Source organism: Jaculus jaculus, chromosome 6, assembly GCF_020740685.1.
Source record: "Jaculus jaculus isolate mJacJac1 chromosome 6, mJacJac1.mat.Y.cur, whole genome shotgun sequence".
NCBI lineage: Eukaryota > Metazoa > Chordata > Mammalia > Rodentia > Dipodidae > Jaculus > Jaculus jaculus.
The window spans coordinates 95,119,070-95,136,207 of NC_059107.1; the positions used below are offsets into that span (position 1 = coordinate 95,119,070).

The window sequence follows — 17,138 nt, forward strand, 5'->3', positions numbered from 1 at the left end:
TGAGGATGAAGGACAGCGACCAGCAGTGTATCAGGGACCGTAGTGTGGATCACATTTTCACGGTTACATGGCTGAATGATCCATTTAAGAGAAACAACAGGAAAAGTGGCATGCAGTCTGTAGAACAGAAAAAAAAAAAAATATTGAAGAAATAAAGAAAAGAACCTCAGGGACCTCTGGGACAATGTTAAGTAATATAGCGCATGTGTAATGGGTTTCTCAGAAGGAAAAGAGACTGTGAATGAGATATAAAATAAACACAATTTCCTGTGTCTGACAACATCAATTCTAAGACCTGAGTCCGAAGCATGATTAATAAAACAAACACCAGACGTAGACCTGTAAGAGTGAAAAATCCTTGAACCTGTCAGAGTAAAGAGCCAGGTAACAGCGAACAGAGACTTTTCTGCAACTGCTGTAAGTGGCAAAAAAATCCTCCAAAGGAGAGAACTGAAGATGCAGACGCACAGCAGCGAGGACAAGCGCCACCAGCAATACGAGGCTGCGGAGGGAGAGGCGCATGCGCAAGGCAGGGGAGGGCGGGACTTCCGGCGGGGTCCAGGCCCTCGGCCCTCCAGAGCCCCCCATGTGGTCAGGCACCCAAAAGTTCCCTGTCTATCCAACAGGTCCGGTCCTTTGGGCTCCTCCGGAGGTTTCATTACATAGCATCACATGGGCAGGACTGATTCAATCATTGGCTGTTGGCTGAGGGTGGGGCTAAGGATCCCAAGCCTCTGACCTTTTCTTGATTTTATTTTATTTTTTTTTTGAGGTAAGTCTAGCTCAGGTTGACCTGGAATTCACTATGTAGTCTCAGGGTGGCTTCGAACTCACAGCGATCCTTCTGTCTCTGCCTCCCAAGTGCTGCGGTTAAAGGCGTGCGCCACCACGCCCGTCTTTTCTTGATTTTTCTGGTGTCTTGTCTTGAAGCTATCCAGGGGCTGCCAGCCATTGGTGAACTCATTAACACACAGAAGATCTGTCCCTTCAGAGAGTCCAAGGACTTGAAGATTTGTGTGCTGGGCAACTGGATGAAGACCAAGTAGGCATTTCACAATAGTGGTAGGCGCTGTGTGAAATGTCAGCTAAGTGCGAAGTAGCACAATGTTAACGCTAAGCAGATTCTCGTAGATTAAGATGAACAGTGTTAATTGTAGAACAGTCAGTACACATAAAACAAAATATTGCTACAGAGCCTGGAGATAAGATTAAATAGCAAAACCATTTGACTAGCCCAGAAGAAGCCAGAAAAGCACTGAGTGAGTGTGGGGGAACAGAACAAAAGAAAATTGAAGGAACAATGAGAAACAAAAAAATATATCCCAGGCTGGAGAGATGGCTTAGCGATTATTATGTTTGCCTTCAAAGCCAAAAGATCCCGGTTCGACTCTCTAGGACCCACGTTAACCAGATGCACAAGGGGGCGCATTCATCTGGAGTTCGTTTGCAGTGGCTGGAGGCTCTGACATGCCCATTCTCTCTCTCTCTCTGCCTCTTTCTCTTTCTCAAGCAAATAAATAAATAAATAATAATAAAATTAATCTCAAATCATGTCGGTAATTGAAGTCTGATCACCTCCTTAATTGAGAAAACAATAATTGGGCAAAAGGCTCCAAGAGACATGTTACGAAAGAAGATAGATTAAGGGCCAACAAACAAGTGTTTGCTCATCACTATTAGTCATCAGGGAAACCCAAATTAAAACCATGATGAGAAAATACTTAACATCAACTATAGGTCAGCTCTTCAGCAGGTGACCTTGGCTGGGCACGTTCTCTTTCCAGCCTGTAATTCTCAAGAAACCTGTAGCGTGTGCTGGGAAAGCTCTATGCTGAGACAGGCAGGGACTGGCCAGACCAGCTCACATTCTGTCCTAGAGACAGAGTTTCCTTTACTGCTTTAGCTTGGAGTTTCATGTTACCCAGAGGTATGTAGTCAGGGCCTGGACGTCCATAACCCAGGGCAGGTTGTATCTTAAGCACACTATGTCAGAAACATGGACACATTTATGTCCTTCCAAAATGTCAGGATTTATTGACTAACAACAAAATTTGTAAGCTACCTTAGTGCAGCAATTACCTTCTCATTGTTAGGTCAAAACACCTGACCACAACAGCTTATGGAAGGAACACATTTATTTGTTTTGGCTTGCAGTTTTGAGGGGAAGCTTGATCGTGGCAGAGAAACCATGGCAAGCTTAAGCAGGAAGCATGTCTCCACATCAGCAGGAAGGAAGTAGTCTTGTGAGAAGTATGAGAGCGAGAGAGAGAGGGAGGGATGGAGATACTGTCTTTTCTGTCAAAGGGTTATAAAGATTGAAAACTCAATTCTAGAAGGATACCATTCTGTGGGAAGCCCCCCTTCCTGAGTCAGCTGTCCTTACAACCAAAAGAGTGATCTCAATCCATGAGCCAGGTCAACAGTCCTTGAAGCCAAAGCTTCTGTTTCTGCATGTAGTAAAAGATCCCCACATCTTCCATTTCTTTAGGTTTTCCCTAGAAACTGCATTCTTTTTTTTAAATATATTTTTATTTATTTATTTGACAGAGAAAAAGGGGGAGAGAGAGAGAGAAAGAGAGAGAGAAAGAGAATGGGCACACCAGGAGCCTCCAGCCACTGCAAATGAACTCCAGACACATGTGCTACCTTATGCATCTGGCTTATGTGGGTCCTGGGCAATTGCATCTGGGTCCTTTGGCTTTGCAGGCAAGCGCCTTAACCACTAAGCCATCTCTCTAGCCCCCTTTAAAAAAATTCTTTATTTTTGCATCCTTTTTTTTTTTTAATGTTTTAGCCAATCATGTGAGATTGTGAGGCCAAACTCTGACCGATAGTCATAGTCAAGTCCAGGACTCTCTGTGTTAAGAAATAAAAACCCCAGCAACACACAAACCCTACTGGAGTGCTTTGCCTGTCTAATCTCTTTCTGACTATGAGCCCTGCAGAAGTAAACATTATCTTGCCGTATAGTTTGGATTGTGTCATCATTCTTGGACCCTGGACTCATTCCTAACAGTCTGAGTGAGCTGAGCTTGGGGCTGGGCTAGGTTACCCCAAAGCCAGCCCTCAGCAGCACACCTCCTTCAGCAAGGCTCCACCTCCCAAAGGCCCAACAACCTTCCCAAATTGCAACCAGCTGGGGATGAAGTCTTCAAAACACATGCGCCTATGGGAGACATTTCATTCAAACAACCAGAGTATGCTATGTCAGTAACATGGATTGTGCCTTTCTCAAATGTCAGGATTTATTCAATAACAAATTTGTAAGCTACCCCAGTTTCACTGGCTGTAGCTTACCAAGTAATCCTTATTTCCCTCCACAAAATGGCCTTTGGCAACCACAGGTTCTTTTAGTTCAGTCTTAATACTAACTCTCAGCACACACTGCATCACCTCAGAGACTTTATACATGTTATAGAATGCCTGCAAAAGGATTCAAGGATTCAAGAGGCCGCAGAGTTTGATGAGGCCTTACTGAAGGCAGAGAGCTGACAGATGCAGAGAGATTGCTGCAGTTGGTGAGATGTTCAAGAATCAAGGTGCAGAGCTGCTGGAGGCTCTTGGAGCCTCTAAGGCATAAGACCAAGTGGATGGATGGATGAACCACAATTCTAGTGGATCCTATTAAACAGTGGGGGCCATGCCGAGCCGAAGCTCTGGGTACAATCAGGAGTTCTATGTCAGTCCCTTGGCATTCACCGGATAGGTCAGGTGACAGGTTGGCCATCACCATTAAATGCTTGGTGCCCTTCCTTTTAAAATATTTTATTTTTATTTATTTATTTATTTGACAGAGAAAGAGAGAGAGAGAAAGAGGGACAAAGGGTGCACCAGGTCCTCCAGCTACTGCAAACTCCAGATGTGTGTGCCCCCTTGTGCATCTGGCTAACGTGGATCCTGGGGAATTGAACCTGGGTCCTTTGGCTTTGCAGGCTAATGCCTTAACCGCTAAGCCATCCCTCCAGACCCTGTCCCTCCCTTTTTATATGAACCAGGTATGAGCAGTTACCTTTTTATATGAGCAGTTAGTCCTTCATTGGTCTGGTATATATGATAAGTTCATATGGCTTGCATCTCGTGATACTGGACAGGTAGTGGTATCTACCTATAAGTTTAAGGCCAGCCTGGGCTACTTGAGACCCTGTTTCAAAAAAAAAAAAAAGCACCAATGTGATAAAACAGCAACAAAAATCCAGGGAATAAAGCACTACTTGAGGAAGTGGTTGCCTCTGGGATGATAAGGACAAGATAGACTGGGCATTTAGGTCACTTACTGGTAATTACTAGCAATGTTTTGGGGCTGCTGATGTGTTGTGGACATTTGATTTTCATTACATTTCAAGGTAAACAATCAAAGTCCTACACATAGGATGTATTTATGGGCAATGAATCTAAAATGTTAAGGACATAAATTGGAAGTAAAATAATGTGTTAAGATGACTGGTTAGAAGATCAGAGTGTGTCATACATACACAGGAGAGTGAGTAATTTTTCATGAAGCTTAGTTTAGTGCATGTGTATTTATAAGTAGTGACTCAATATATGAAATTTTTATGCATATATATATATATATATATATATATATATATATATGTATGTATTTTGGAGGCAATGTCTCACTATGTGGCCTAGCTTGACCTTGAGCTCACAGTCATTCTGCCTTACCCTTCCAAGTGCTCATGCTAGGCACCACCATACCTGGCTGAAATATATATATGTGTATACACACACACACACATTACACACAATCTTGAATTCTGGTTAAAAATAAGCTTGATAGCCAGAAGCACAAAGATCCTGCTGCTGAAATATGCTTGTAGACAGCAAAGTATTCACAGCAACATTGTTCTAGCAAAACAAAAAACCCATATTCACTAACCATAAGAAAATGGGTACATAGTCATGCATTGGGTTACTATTAAGCACTAAAAACAAAGTTATCTTCATCAAAAGAGATGGCTCTCAAACTGGAACATGGAGGAAGAAAGAGCCAGCCACAGAAGCATACAATGAAATTCTATTTGCACGGAACTCGAAGTTGCTGAAATTAAATAATACTCTAGAGACACAGACAAATAAAAGCAGGAGAATGATTATCATAAAAAGGTAGGGTAGTAGGACCAGGGGTGGGTAGTTCTGGGTTCAAGGAACTGGTGGGCACACAGGATTTGTGTTCTTATACTTACTATTTCATCATTAAACAAACATCTGAGATGCTTGTTGGTTGCATGAGAAATTTTTAAAAAAATATTTATTTAGGCCTGGAGAGATGGCTTAGTAGTTAAAAGGCACTTGCCTGCAAAGCCAAAGGACCCAGGTATGATTCCCCAGGATCCACGTAAGCCAGATGCACAAGGTGGCACATGCGTCTGCAGTTCATTTGCAGTGGCTGGAGGCCATGGCATGCCCATTCTCTCCCCCTTTCTCTCAAATAAATAAATAAAAATAAAAGCCAGGTGTGGTGGCGCATGCCTTTAATCCCAGCACTCAGGAGGCACAGGTAGGAGAATCAGCATGAGTTTGAGGCCACCCTGGGACTACATAGTGAATTCCAGGTCAGCCTGGGCTAGAGTGAGACCTTACCTCAAACCCCACCCCCCAAAAAAATTTTTAAAAAAATTTTTATTTGAGAGAGAGAGACAGAGAAGAAGGGAGGAGAATGGGTGTTCTAGGGCCTCCTACCACTACAGACAAACTCCAGACACATGAGCCACTCTTTGCAACTGGCTTTACGTAGGTGCTGGGGAATTGAACCCAGACCATCAGGCTTTGCAAGCAAACATCTTTAACCACTGAGACATCTCTCCAGTCTCCTTTTTAAAAATCTTTATTTAGGGCTGGAGAGATGGCTTAGTGGTTAAGTGCTTGTCTGTGAAGCCTAAGGACCCTGGTTCAAGGCTCGATTTCCCAGGACCCATGTTAGCCAGATGCACAAGGGGGCGCACGCGTCTGGAGTTCATTTGCAGTGGCTAGAAGCCCTGGAGCACCCATTCTCTCTCTATATCTGCCTCTTTCTCTCTTTGTCTGTTGCTCTCAAATAAATAAATAAATAAAATCTTTATTTATTTACTTATATATTAGAGAAAGAGGGGAGAAATTTATAAAACAAGAGGACAACTGGGCTCGGGGTTCATACCAGTAATCCTAGCACTTGGGAGAGAAAGACAGGAAAATCAATCCCCATAAACTAAGGCCAACTTGGGCACATAATTCCAGGCCAGCCTGGTACATAGTGAGACCCTGTCTCTCTCTCTCTCTCTCTCTCTCTCTCTCTCTCTCTCTCTCTCACACACACACACACACACACACAAAGTGACAAAAACAAAACAAAATCCCCCGAATTCTAAGGAATATGCTGACTTCAGCTTGTGCTGCGTGGTCCCTGCTTACCCCTCCTGTTTAGCTTTCCTACTGCCTTGGACCTGCTATCTCTAGCCCAGTTTCTCATCCTCTGGTCTATCTTCCAGGATGATATTTCTTTTTTTTTTTTTTTTTCCGAGGTAGGGTCTCACTCTGGTCCAGGCTGACCTGGAATTAACTCTGTAGTCTCAGGGTGGCCTCGAACTCATGGCCATCCTCCTACCTCTGCCTCCAGAGTGCTGGGATTAAAGGCGTGCGCCACCACGCCCGGCTCAGGACGATATTTCTAAATAACATCTCAGTACTGGGCCACTGACCTGCTCAAGCACCTCTTGCGGCTTCCCACTGCCCACCTCCAGGGTCCCAACTCTTAAGCGCCACCCGTTTCCACCCCTCAAGTAACCCCCGCCCTCTTCTGTCTCGCTCACTCTCCCACCCCACGCGTCTTTCCAGCTGGGCTCACAACATCACCTCTCCTTCCCTTCCCTGCTTCTGAGAACTCTGAGGCTGGGACAATGAGGTCATAAAGCCTCGGGCAGGAGTCGCCTTAGAAGCGAGGATTCTAGAAGCTGCTTGGGCTGGAGCAGGCTTTGGTGCTTGAGAAGCTTGGAGGAGAAGATAACCCCTTTGACCATGGTGAGACTTGGCCACCTGCTCCTCGGTCACACGGGAGGGTGAGGGTCTTGGGCGCAAGCAGGTGCCCTGAGCCCTGCCAGTCACAAGCATGGCTACTGTGTCCCAGTTCTGGGAAATGGGAGCGGGAAAGGAAGGAGTGAGATGAAGAGACATTTGTGGGAGATGATGCTTGGCAGCCTGGTCCCACCTGTACCCCATACTCCATACCCCGCCCCCATCCTTTGCACTGGGAAGCATTCCTGGTTGGGAAGGGAGATCGTGTGATTTGATCTGTCCCTGAGTATAGAGCAAAGGGTTTGGGATTAAGACGCACCCTGTCTCAGCTCCAGCAGGCAGAGTCTCTTGCCCCTCTCTAGGCCCCTACTTCCTTGCCTGTGGTAGGTGGGATGGGCACCAGCCTGCCAGTGAGGGGTTAGGCACGACAGACACACCGATCTGGCCTGCTTCACAGCTGGTGGTGAGGCCCCAGCGCGATGAGGACAGGAAAAACTCTGAGGGGTGCCAGGCGCTGCACAGGGCTGTTTTCCAGCACAAGACCTATTGTCCGTCTTAGGCAGTACATCCCATAGTGCCAGAATGGCCTTGCGCTTGAGGAAGGAGCTGGGATTGAACCCTGTCATTGAGTTTTGAATCATAGCATTCATTAAATTAAGGAAATTTCTTCATTTTTTTTTTTTTTTTCTTGCACTGAGACTCAACCAGGGACTTGTGCTTGCTAGGCAAGCACTCTAAGACTAAGCTACGGTCCCAACTCTGTAATCTTAGATTTAAAAAAGTATTTTCAGCCAGATAATGTGGCATTCTCCTGTAATTTCAGCACTGGGGAGGCTGAGGCAGGAGGATCTTAAGTTTGAGATTACCCTGGCTACATACTGAGATCCTGTCTCATAAAATTGAGGATTACTATCAGAAGCCAGGCATGGTGGCTCATGCCTTTAATCCTAGCATTCAGGAAGCTGAGAGAAGAGGATCATCATGAGTTCAAGGCCAGCCTGGGCTACAGAGTGAGGCTCAGGTCAGCCTGGCCTAGAGTGAAATCCTCCTTCAAAAAAAAAAAAAAAAACAAGAAACAAAACAGGTGTGGTGGCACACACCTTTAATCCCAGCACTTGGGAAACAGAGGTAAAAGGTTTACTGTGAGTTCAAGGCCACCCTGGGACTACATAGTGAGTTCTAGGTCAGCCTAAGCTAGAGTAAAACCCTACCATGAAAAACAAACAAACAAACAATAAATAAATATATATATATATAAAAGTAATAAAATTTGCTGGGTGTGGTGGCACATGCCTTTAATCCCAGCACTTGTGAGGCAGAAGTAGGAGGATCACCATGAGTTTGAGACCACCCTGAGACTACATAGTGAATTACAAGTCAGCCTGGACAAGAGTGAGACCCTACCTCAAAAAACAAACAAAAATAATAATAATAATAATTGATTTGCCTACAAGCTTTTCATATTAGTGACAAGGGTTGATTTCACTCAGTTTAACTCTCCCTGCCCTTTGGATAAACCCTGGGTGGCCTTACTCCTAAAGCCGCTTTAACAGATTGCTGTCTGTATGCCTGGGTGCAGGCTCCCTTTGACATCTGCAGGCCTGGCTCCCCAAAGCACACAGCATTCTCCTAATAGCCCTTGGGGACAGGATAGAGACCACTCCCATTTTGTAGATGGAGGAATGTATGCACAAAGAAGGGAGATGATGTGCCTGGTGGGGGCGGGGCAGGTGGCTGGGTATGCACTGAGGCTCTTGTGTCCCTATCTGCTGTTCTCCCTCCTTGTCCCTGCTCTGCCTTTCCGTCCCCATACCCAGTGTGAGGACGTGAAGGCCACCGCGCAGAAACCCATGCAGAGCCTAAGGCCCAACAAGGAGGTCCTGAACAGGCTTAACCAGGCCATCCGGCAGCTGAGGGCGGAAGTGGCTGTCGCGGATAGTGAGGTGAGGCACGGAAATGGAGCGGCAGAGTGAGTGGCTAGGAGGTGCTCCTGCCTATGACAACTGTTCTAGACCCCCCCCCCCCATGCTTTGGAATAGATGGATGAGGGGCAGTTTCTCTTTGTGAGTGTCTGAGAAAACAGGGGTCTGACTGGCTGCATGAAAGGCTCATGTTTCCCTTTGCCTGGGACTCTATTTTTATTGGGTAAGCAATTAACGTGTGTGATCTATATAAATGCATATGTTTGTTTGTATATCGTTATCTATTCATATATGTACATACATATCTTATGTCCTGTGGGTCTTTTGGTCTTTTCATGATTACTGTTTTATTTTATTTGAGGGGGGGGGGAGAGGGAGGGAGGGAGGAAGGATTGGCATGTTGGCATGCCAGGTCCTCAGCCACTGAAATTGAACTCCAGACGCTTGCACCACCTAGTGGGCATGGGCTACCCTGTGCTTGCCTCACCTTTGTGCATCTGGCTGATGTGGGATCTGGCCAGCCCAACATGGGTCCTCAGGCTTCACAAGCATGCACCTTAACCACTAAGCTATTTCTCCAGTGCCATGATTAGTTTTGAGCCCATTTTCAGAAATTGCAAGTTTTTTTTTTTTTATACCAGAAATCTAGTTTCTTTCTTTTTTGTTTTTTTGATTCAAGCCCAGCAGAATGGCCTTTAAAAAAATATTATTTATTTATTTATTTATTTGAGAGAGGGAGTGTGGTGGTTTGGTTCAGGTGTCCCCCATAAACTTAGGTGTTCTGAATGCTAGGTTCCCAGCTGGTGGAGATTTGGGAATTGGTGCCTCCTGGAGGGAGTGTATTGTTGGGGGGCGGGCTTATGGGTATTAAAAGCCAGTTTCCCCATGCCAGTGTTTGGCACACCCTCCTGTTGCTGTGTTCCACCTTACGTTGGCCAGGGGGTGATGTCCACCCTCTGCTCATGCCATCGTTTTCCCCTGCCATCGTGGAGCTTCCCCTTGAGCCTGTAAGCCAAAATAAATCTCTTTTTCCCAGAAGCTGCTCTTGGTTGGGTGATTTCTAACAGCAATGCAAACCAGACTGCAACAGGGAGGGGGAGAGAGAGAGAGAGAGAGAGAGAGAGAGAGGGGGAGAGAATGGGTGCATCAGGGCCTGCAGCCACTGCAAATGAACTCTAGATGCATGCACCCCCTTGTACAACCTTGTGGGTCCTGGAGAATCGAACCTGGGTCCTTTGGCTTTGCAGGCAAACATCTTAATGGCTAAACCATTTCTCCAGCCCTTTTTTTTGTTTTTATTTATTTATTTATTTATTTGAGAGTGACAGACAGAGAGGGAAAGAGGCAGATAGGTAAAGAGAGAATGGGTGTGCCAGGGCCTCCAGCCACTGCAAACAAACTCCAGCTGCATGTACCCCCTTGTGCTTTTGGCTTACGGGGATCCTGGGGAATCAAACTTAAAACCGGGGTCCTTAGGCTTCACAGGCAAGCACTTAACTGCTAAGCCGATCTCTCCAGCCCAGCCTTCTTTTTAAATGAGAAAGAGAGAGCGAGAGGGAGAATTGGCATGCTAGAGCCTCCAGTCACTGTAATTGAACTCTAGATGTGTGTGCCACCTTGTACACATGTGCGACCTTAAGCATGAATCACCATGTTCATCTGGCTTATGTGGGATCTGGGGGAGTCAAACATGGGTCCTTAAGCTCACAGGCAAGTGCTTTAATGGCGAAGCCATCTCTCCAGCCCCCCTTTGTTTTCTTTAACCACACAAAGATAAAGTCGGGTGTGGTAACATACACCTGTACCCAAACAACCAGAAGGGTATTGTGTTCCAGACCGTCTGTGACACATAGTGAGTTAAAAACCAGCCTAAATTATTACATTGTGAAAACTTGTTTCCAAAAATCAAGCGTGAGGCTGTAGCCCTTGGTACTGGTAGAATGCTTGTTTAGCATGGGAAAGGCCCTGGTCCCATGCCCTGCCCTGCGAAAAGTGAACATAAAAGTCAGGTGAGATGGCTCATGTCTACAATCCTAGCACTTGGGAGACTGAGGCAGGAATGGATTAAAAAAATACTTCAGGGCTAGAGAGATGGCTTAGTGGTTAAGGAGTTTGCCTGAGAAGCCGAAGGACCCAGGTTCCATTCCCCAGGACCCATGTTAGCCAGATGCACTAGTGGGGGTGCATGCTTCTGGAGTTTATTTGCAGTGGCTAGAGGCCCTGGCATGCCCATTCCCTCTCTCCCCCTCTTCCTCTGTCAAATAAATAAATAAAAATAAAATATTTAAAAATACTTAATTTTTTAAAAAAAGTATTTAATTTTATTTAGAGAAACAGGAGTGTGGGGGTGGGGGTAGAGAGAAAATGGGCGTGCCAGGGCTTCCAGCCACTGCAAACAAACTCCAGACACATGTGCCACCTTGTGTATCTGGTTTTCATGGGCCCTAGGGAATTGAACCTAGGTCCCTTGGCCTTGCAGGCAGGGACCTTAACCGCTAAGCCACCTCTCCAGCCCAATTTTTTGCCTTTTTTTTTTTTTGGTTGTTGGAGGTAGGGTCTCACTCTAGCTCAGGCTGACCTGGAATTCACTATGTAGTTCAGGGTGGTCTTGAACTCACAGCAATCCTCCTACCTTGGCTTTCAAGTGCTAGGATTAAAGGTGTGCACCACCACGCCCAGCCTAGGAATGGATTTTGAATGTGAGGCCAGTCTGGGCTACATAGTGAGGTCCAGGCCAGTCTGAGCTACAGTTGAGACCCACTCAAAACAACCAGAATGCACAAGCACGCATGCAGACGATGCAAACAAACAAACCCAGAACAAACACGAAGAGCTGGCAGTGGCCAACTGTGATTCTCCATGATGACATCTGGCTGAAAACGAGGCCTCTGTCTCCTTCCTATAGGGCACAAGCTCCTGTGTGCCTTCATCTTTGCCGCTCCCAACTGCACCTGTTGGTACCGCAGGCCCTTTGGCAGCTCATTTTCCCGGCTGCACTGCAGCTGTCCAGTAGAAGAAAGGCCCTGACTCGGTGTTGTGAGGAATGAAAGAGCTGAAAGCAGGCAGGAAGGCTTGGCCCTTTCGGGGAGGATGAGAGAGAGCACGTGTCCCTCTGTGAACAGGACACTATGGCTGAACACTTGACCTTGAGAGCTTCCCCTAGGGAGTTCCTGCAGATGCCCGTGCTTGTGACTCAGGCTCAGGCCTCAGGAGAAGGCGCCTCTGGATGCCTTCTTTTTCCCAGTCTCTCCCTCCTCCAGCTTCCTCCTTCTACCCCATCATCTTTCTATTAAGTCCCCCCGACCCCTGCCAGCTCACCTTCTCCATGCCCCAGAGTTTCTGGTCCCAGCCTTGTCTTGCTTTCTGCACATGCAAGAATCTGAGGTTTGCGGGTACTCAGGGCACAGTTTCCTTGTCTGGGAACTGATCACTCTGAGGGGACGGCAGAGAGGATGAGTAAGACCCTGGGGCTTCAGTCTCCCACCAGCCACAGTGGCTGGGAATATCTGAGCAGCAGTGACCCTCACCAAGGCCAGTGTTTATGAAGACTGTCCCCAGACTCCATACTCTAGAGTCCTGTGAGGAATGACGCTTCCTGTTTGTTTGCTTTGAGGTTTTTTTTTCGTTTTGTTTTGTGTATGTGTGGAATGGAACTGAGGGCTTCACACATGCTCGCTGAGTTATATCCCCAGCTCTCCTCCCTTTTTAAAAACTTTCATTGTGAGACAGAGTCTTGATAAATTTCCCAGGATGGTCTTGAAGTCTTTCTGTAACCCACAAATGCCTTAAACTTGAGATTCTCCTGCCTCAGCCTCTTGAGAAGCTGGGACTACAGGCCTGTACCACCAGGTCTTGTTCCATTTCATTCCCTTATGAAACTGTTAGCCTTTCTTTTCTTCTCTTTTCCTTGTTTCTTTTCTCTTTTTCTTTTTCATCCATCCATTCATTCTTTCTTTCTTTCTTCCCTTCCCTTTCCCTCCTTTTCCTTCCCCTCCCCCTCCCTCCCTCCCTTCCTTTCTTTGTTTTTGGTTTTTCCAGGTAGGGTCTCACTGTAGCCCAGGCTGACCTGGAATTCACTATGTAGTCGTAGGCTGGCTTCAAGATTATGACAATCCTATTACCTCTGCTTCCTAAATGCTGGTATTAAAAGAGTACACCACCATGCCCACCATGCCTGGCTCCTTTCTCTCAATCTCTCTCTCTCTTTTTTTTTAAGGAAGGATCTCCCTCTAGTCCAGGCAAACCTGGAATTCACTATGTAGTTTCAGGATGGTCTCAAACTCAAGGTGATCCTCCTACCTCTGACTCCCAAGTGCTGGGATTAAAGGCGTGGGCCACTATGCTTGGCTTTCCTTTCTTTTAAAAAAATATTTTTATTTATTTATTTGAGAGAGAGAGAATGAGAATTAATATCAGTGTGTCAGGCCTCCTGTAACACGTTGTTCATCTGGCTTTACATGGATACTGGAGAACTGAACCCAGCCTGCAGGCTTTGCAAGCAAGTGCCTTTACCTGCTGACTCATCTCCCCAGCCCGTCTCTCCGTTTTTGCTAAGGAACATTTGCTGTTTCCCAGATCCTAGCTCATATGAAGAGTGCCAGTTTGGGACATGAAGAGGGCTCTCACCTATTCCAGATGGCTGCCCCCATCTCCACCCTGTGTGCACAGTGGGCAGATTCTTTCATGTACACACAATTTTTTTTAACACTTTAAATACTTGCAGTTTATTATGTTAATTATATTTCAATAAAGTTTCTTAAAACCTTTTAAATCAACAATGACAATTTTCATACATGTCCAGAATGTATTTTTATCATAATTCCTTCTTACTACGTTTTGTCCCCCTTTCCACAGAACCTCTTCTTTCCAACTAGTTCTGGTTCTATTGTTTTTCGATATTTTATTTATTTCCAAATGTGGGGGGAAACAGAGAGAGGAAGAGAAGGAGAGAGAGAATGGGCATGACAGGGCTTCTAGCCACTGCAAACAAACTCCAGATGCATGTGCCACTTTGTGCATCTGGCTTTTACATGGGTACTGAGGAATAGAATCTAGGTCATTAGGCTTTGCAAGCAAGCACCTTAACCGTTGAGCTATCTCTCCAGCCCTATGTTTTTTTTTTTCTTTCATTCTCCCCATCATGCATGACAGAATGTTATTTTGTATTGCAGTATTGCATACACAGTTTTAGGACATTCCTGCTTGCTCCTGAGCATGGATCATCTGTAAGCTCTCACTGCCCCCTAGCCTCTGGGTCCTTGAGGCAGGAGGGGTGATACTGAGTCCTGTGTCCTTGGTCTTCCCTCTACCCTCAGCCCTGTGAACTAGAGAAACCCAAAGACCTAGAGGCTCTGCAGGCGGCTGCAGCCTCAGGCGATGCCAAGGACAAGCTGGCCTGGCTCGAGGCTACCCTGCAGAGGGCCAAGCAGGACATGGCCCAGCAGCTGCGTGAGTACCAGGAGCTCATGATCGTCAAGCTTGGCCTGGACTTTGAGATCGCCACCTACCGCAAGCTGTTGGAGGACAAGGAGCAGAGGTGAGGAATAGAAAGGGCTCTGATTGAGCAAGAGGGCAGTGCACAGGTAGGGGGCGGGTGGGAGGGGGTCCCCTGGGTGTCCAGAGCTTTGCTTTCCTGCAGCCGATCTCCCCATGCCTTTATAACCCCTTGCACAAAGGGCCTCAGCTAGCCCTTGGCAGCTAGAATGGGTTGATGAGTAAGTGACTCCCCTCCAGATCAGATCAAAAGGACTTATTTGTCCATGGAGACAGTGAAACAGCCGCAGCTCCAGCCTAGCCTGTGTGAATAAGGGCCCCAGGGTGACAGTTCCAAGCCGGGTACAGAGAATTAAGTGAGCAATGGGGGCCTGGCCTTTTATCATAGACATCAGAGGGAATCCAAGGGCTGCCAATTGAGCCAGGCCACCGTGTGCAGACACACTGCATTAACTCCTTTAACCCCAATAAAATGGAGGGGTGGGGAGGGGGGCAACGATGACAGATTATTTCTGGGACCAGGAAACTGAGTCTCAAGAATTGGTAAATGACAGTTTCAAGGACACGCTGGTAGAAAGGGAGAGTGAAGCTGTCTTTTCCCTAGTCTCCTTTAAAAGCATAACATGTTCCCTCTTGGTCACACCTTCAGAGATTAAGTTAGACCAAAGAAAGGGTAGGTTTTTTTTTTTTTTTTTTACTCTCTCCCCACTTCAAGAAATTGTCAGGAAAATTGTCCTATTTGAGTCAAGGCAGGAAAGTTTGAGTTTAAAGATCTAGAAGGATTTGACTCAAAGGACTGTGGGAATCAGCCTCCAAGGAGCTTCAGGCTAAGAAGGCTCTGGCCTGGGCTGGTGGTCAGCAGTCTTTTTTAAAAAATATTTTTAAAAATTGTGTTCATTTTTTATTTATTTATTTGAGAGCAACAGACACAGAGAGAAAGGCAGATAGAGAGAGAGAGAGAATGGGCGCGCCAGGGCCTCCAGCCTCTGCAAACGAACTCCAGACGCGTGCGCCCCCTTGTGCATCTGGCTGACGTGGGTCCTGGGGAATCGAGCCTCGAACTGGGGTCCTGAGGCTTCACAGGCAAGCGCTTAACCTCTAAGCCATCTCTCCAGCCCGGTCAGCGGTCTTGGAGAATAGAGAATCTCAAATCTAGTAGGCCAGTTCACTCTCCACTTTCTTCCTTCTTCCCACAGACTTAGTACGGAATTTGGGACCGGGAGCATAGGTGAGTGGCTTGGGTACAGATGTGGGATCTTCTCCCTGAGAGTGAAGAAGGGGTTTTTCTGTCTCTCTCTGCCCCTCACTGTACTGTGTATGGGGGTGGGGGGCTGCCAGTGACTGTGTACCTGGAGGCTCCTTCGGGGGGCGCTAACTCGTGGGTCTGGTGGTGCGGAGGGTGTGTGTCTGTCCCCTGGCAACGTGTGGCTGTGGTCTCCCTGGAGGGAAGTTGAGGCAGGAGGGTTTAACCTTCCTCCCACGTCCTGCTTCTCTCTCTGCGCAGCCCAGGGCAGCTCCGCCTCGCCCTCCGTCCCGGTCCATCTCCAGCAGCCTGGAGCCTGTTCGGGCCCCGTGGGCACTAGCGCCCCCGGCGGCGGCTGCACGCTCTGCAGCTCCCCGGGCTGCGTCGGGGGCTCGGGCTGCAGCGGCTCGGGCAGATGTTGAACCCTTTCCAGCCACGCTCCAGAGAAGACCAGGAACCCGGGCTGCTGTTCTAAAGACCTGGCCCTCTTGTCTCAGACGCCCTCGCCCACGACCCTCTCCTTTCCTCTCCTCTTGCCCCTCCCCACCCGCACCTGGAACATACTGGTGTGTGGAGATCTAGCTTACCAAATCGGCACAGAGCAGAGACAGCCTGTCAACTGCTAGGCATGGACTGTGCCTTACCTGGACCCTGCCCCTTGCCCCTCTGAACTGCCCTTACATCTCTTTTTTTTTTCCCCCAGGGCTTCCCCTCTTATAATAAAATGTTTTGTAGTGACTGCACTGCCAGACAGTCTGAAACTGGATTTTAGGCCATTCCACCACTGAGGTACTTCCCCAGCCCCTTGTTTTTCTTTTCCTTTCATTTCCCTTTATTTTGTTCATTTAAAAATATTATATTTATATTTATTTACTTGAGAGAGAGAGAGAGAGAGGGAGAGGGAGAACGGGCATGCCAGGGCCTCCAACCACGGCAGTCAAACCTCGTGCATCTGGTTGATGTGGGTCCTGGGGAACCAAGCCTGGGCCCTTTGGCTTTGCAGGTAAGCGACTTAACTGCTAAGGCATCTCTCCAGCCCCCCCCCTTTTTTTTTTTGAAGTAGGGTCTCACTCTAACCCAGGCTGACCTGGAATTCCCTGTGTAGTTTCAGACTGGCCTCGAACTCACAGTGATCCTCCTACCACAGCCTCCCAAGGGCTGGGATTAAAGGTGTGTGCCATTATGCCCTGCTCCCCACTTTTGTTTGAGACAGTTCTTGCAATGTAGTTGGCCTAGAACCGGCTGTGTAGCCCAGAATGAACTCACAAATCCCCCTGCCTTATCCTTCCAATGGCTGGGCTTGCAAGCAGGGTCACCACACCCAGCTCTACAAGTACTCCCTGAGTGGTTTTCTATGATCCCATAGAGTCCTCAGCCCTTGGGACCTGACAGTGAGCAAGACACACGAACCAGGCTCTCTGGAGATGATTTCCTTCTTGGGTAGGCAGCTCCAAGCAAGGAAATAGACAGGGAGGGGGAGGGGGGGGATG

General features: G+C 47.2%; 1 protein-coding gene across 1 annotated transcript; it reads left to right on the forward strand.

The window, feature by feature from the left end:
- Positions 1–3,640: 3,640 nt before the first annotated feature.
- On the forward strand, positions 3,641–16,070 carry LOC101615672 (keratin, type II cuticular Hb1-like). The gene is made up of 5 exons (XM_045152232.1): positions 3,641–3,679; positions 8,808–8,933; positions 14,228–14,448; positions 15,602–15,633; positions 15,910–16,070. The coding sequence occupies exons 1-5, from the start codon at positions 3,641–3,643 to the stop codon at positions 16,068–16,070; spliced, it is 579 nt and encodes a 192-aa protein (XP_045008167.1).
- The last annotated feature ends 1,068 nt before the right edge of the window (positions 16,071–17,138 follow it).

Bases quoted from the DNA above. Each gene is read 5' to 3' on its own strand.
- LOC101615672 (XM_045152232.1), top strand. From the start codon at position 3,641: ATGCCGAGCCGAAGCTCTGGGTACAATCAGGAGTTCTAT. The intron at 3,680-8,807 runs GTCAGTCCCTTG...CCCCATACCCAG, and splicing joins GGTACAATCAGGAGTTCTAT to TGTGAGGACGTGAAGGCCAC. The intron at 14,449-15,601 runs GTGAGGAATAGA...TTCTTCCCACAG, and splicing joins TTGGAGGACAAGGAGCAGAG to ACTTAGTACGGAATTTGGGA.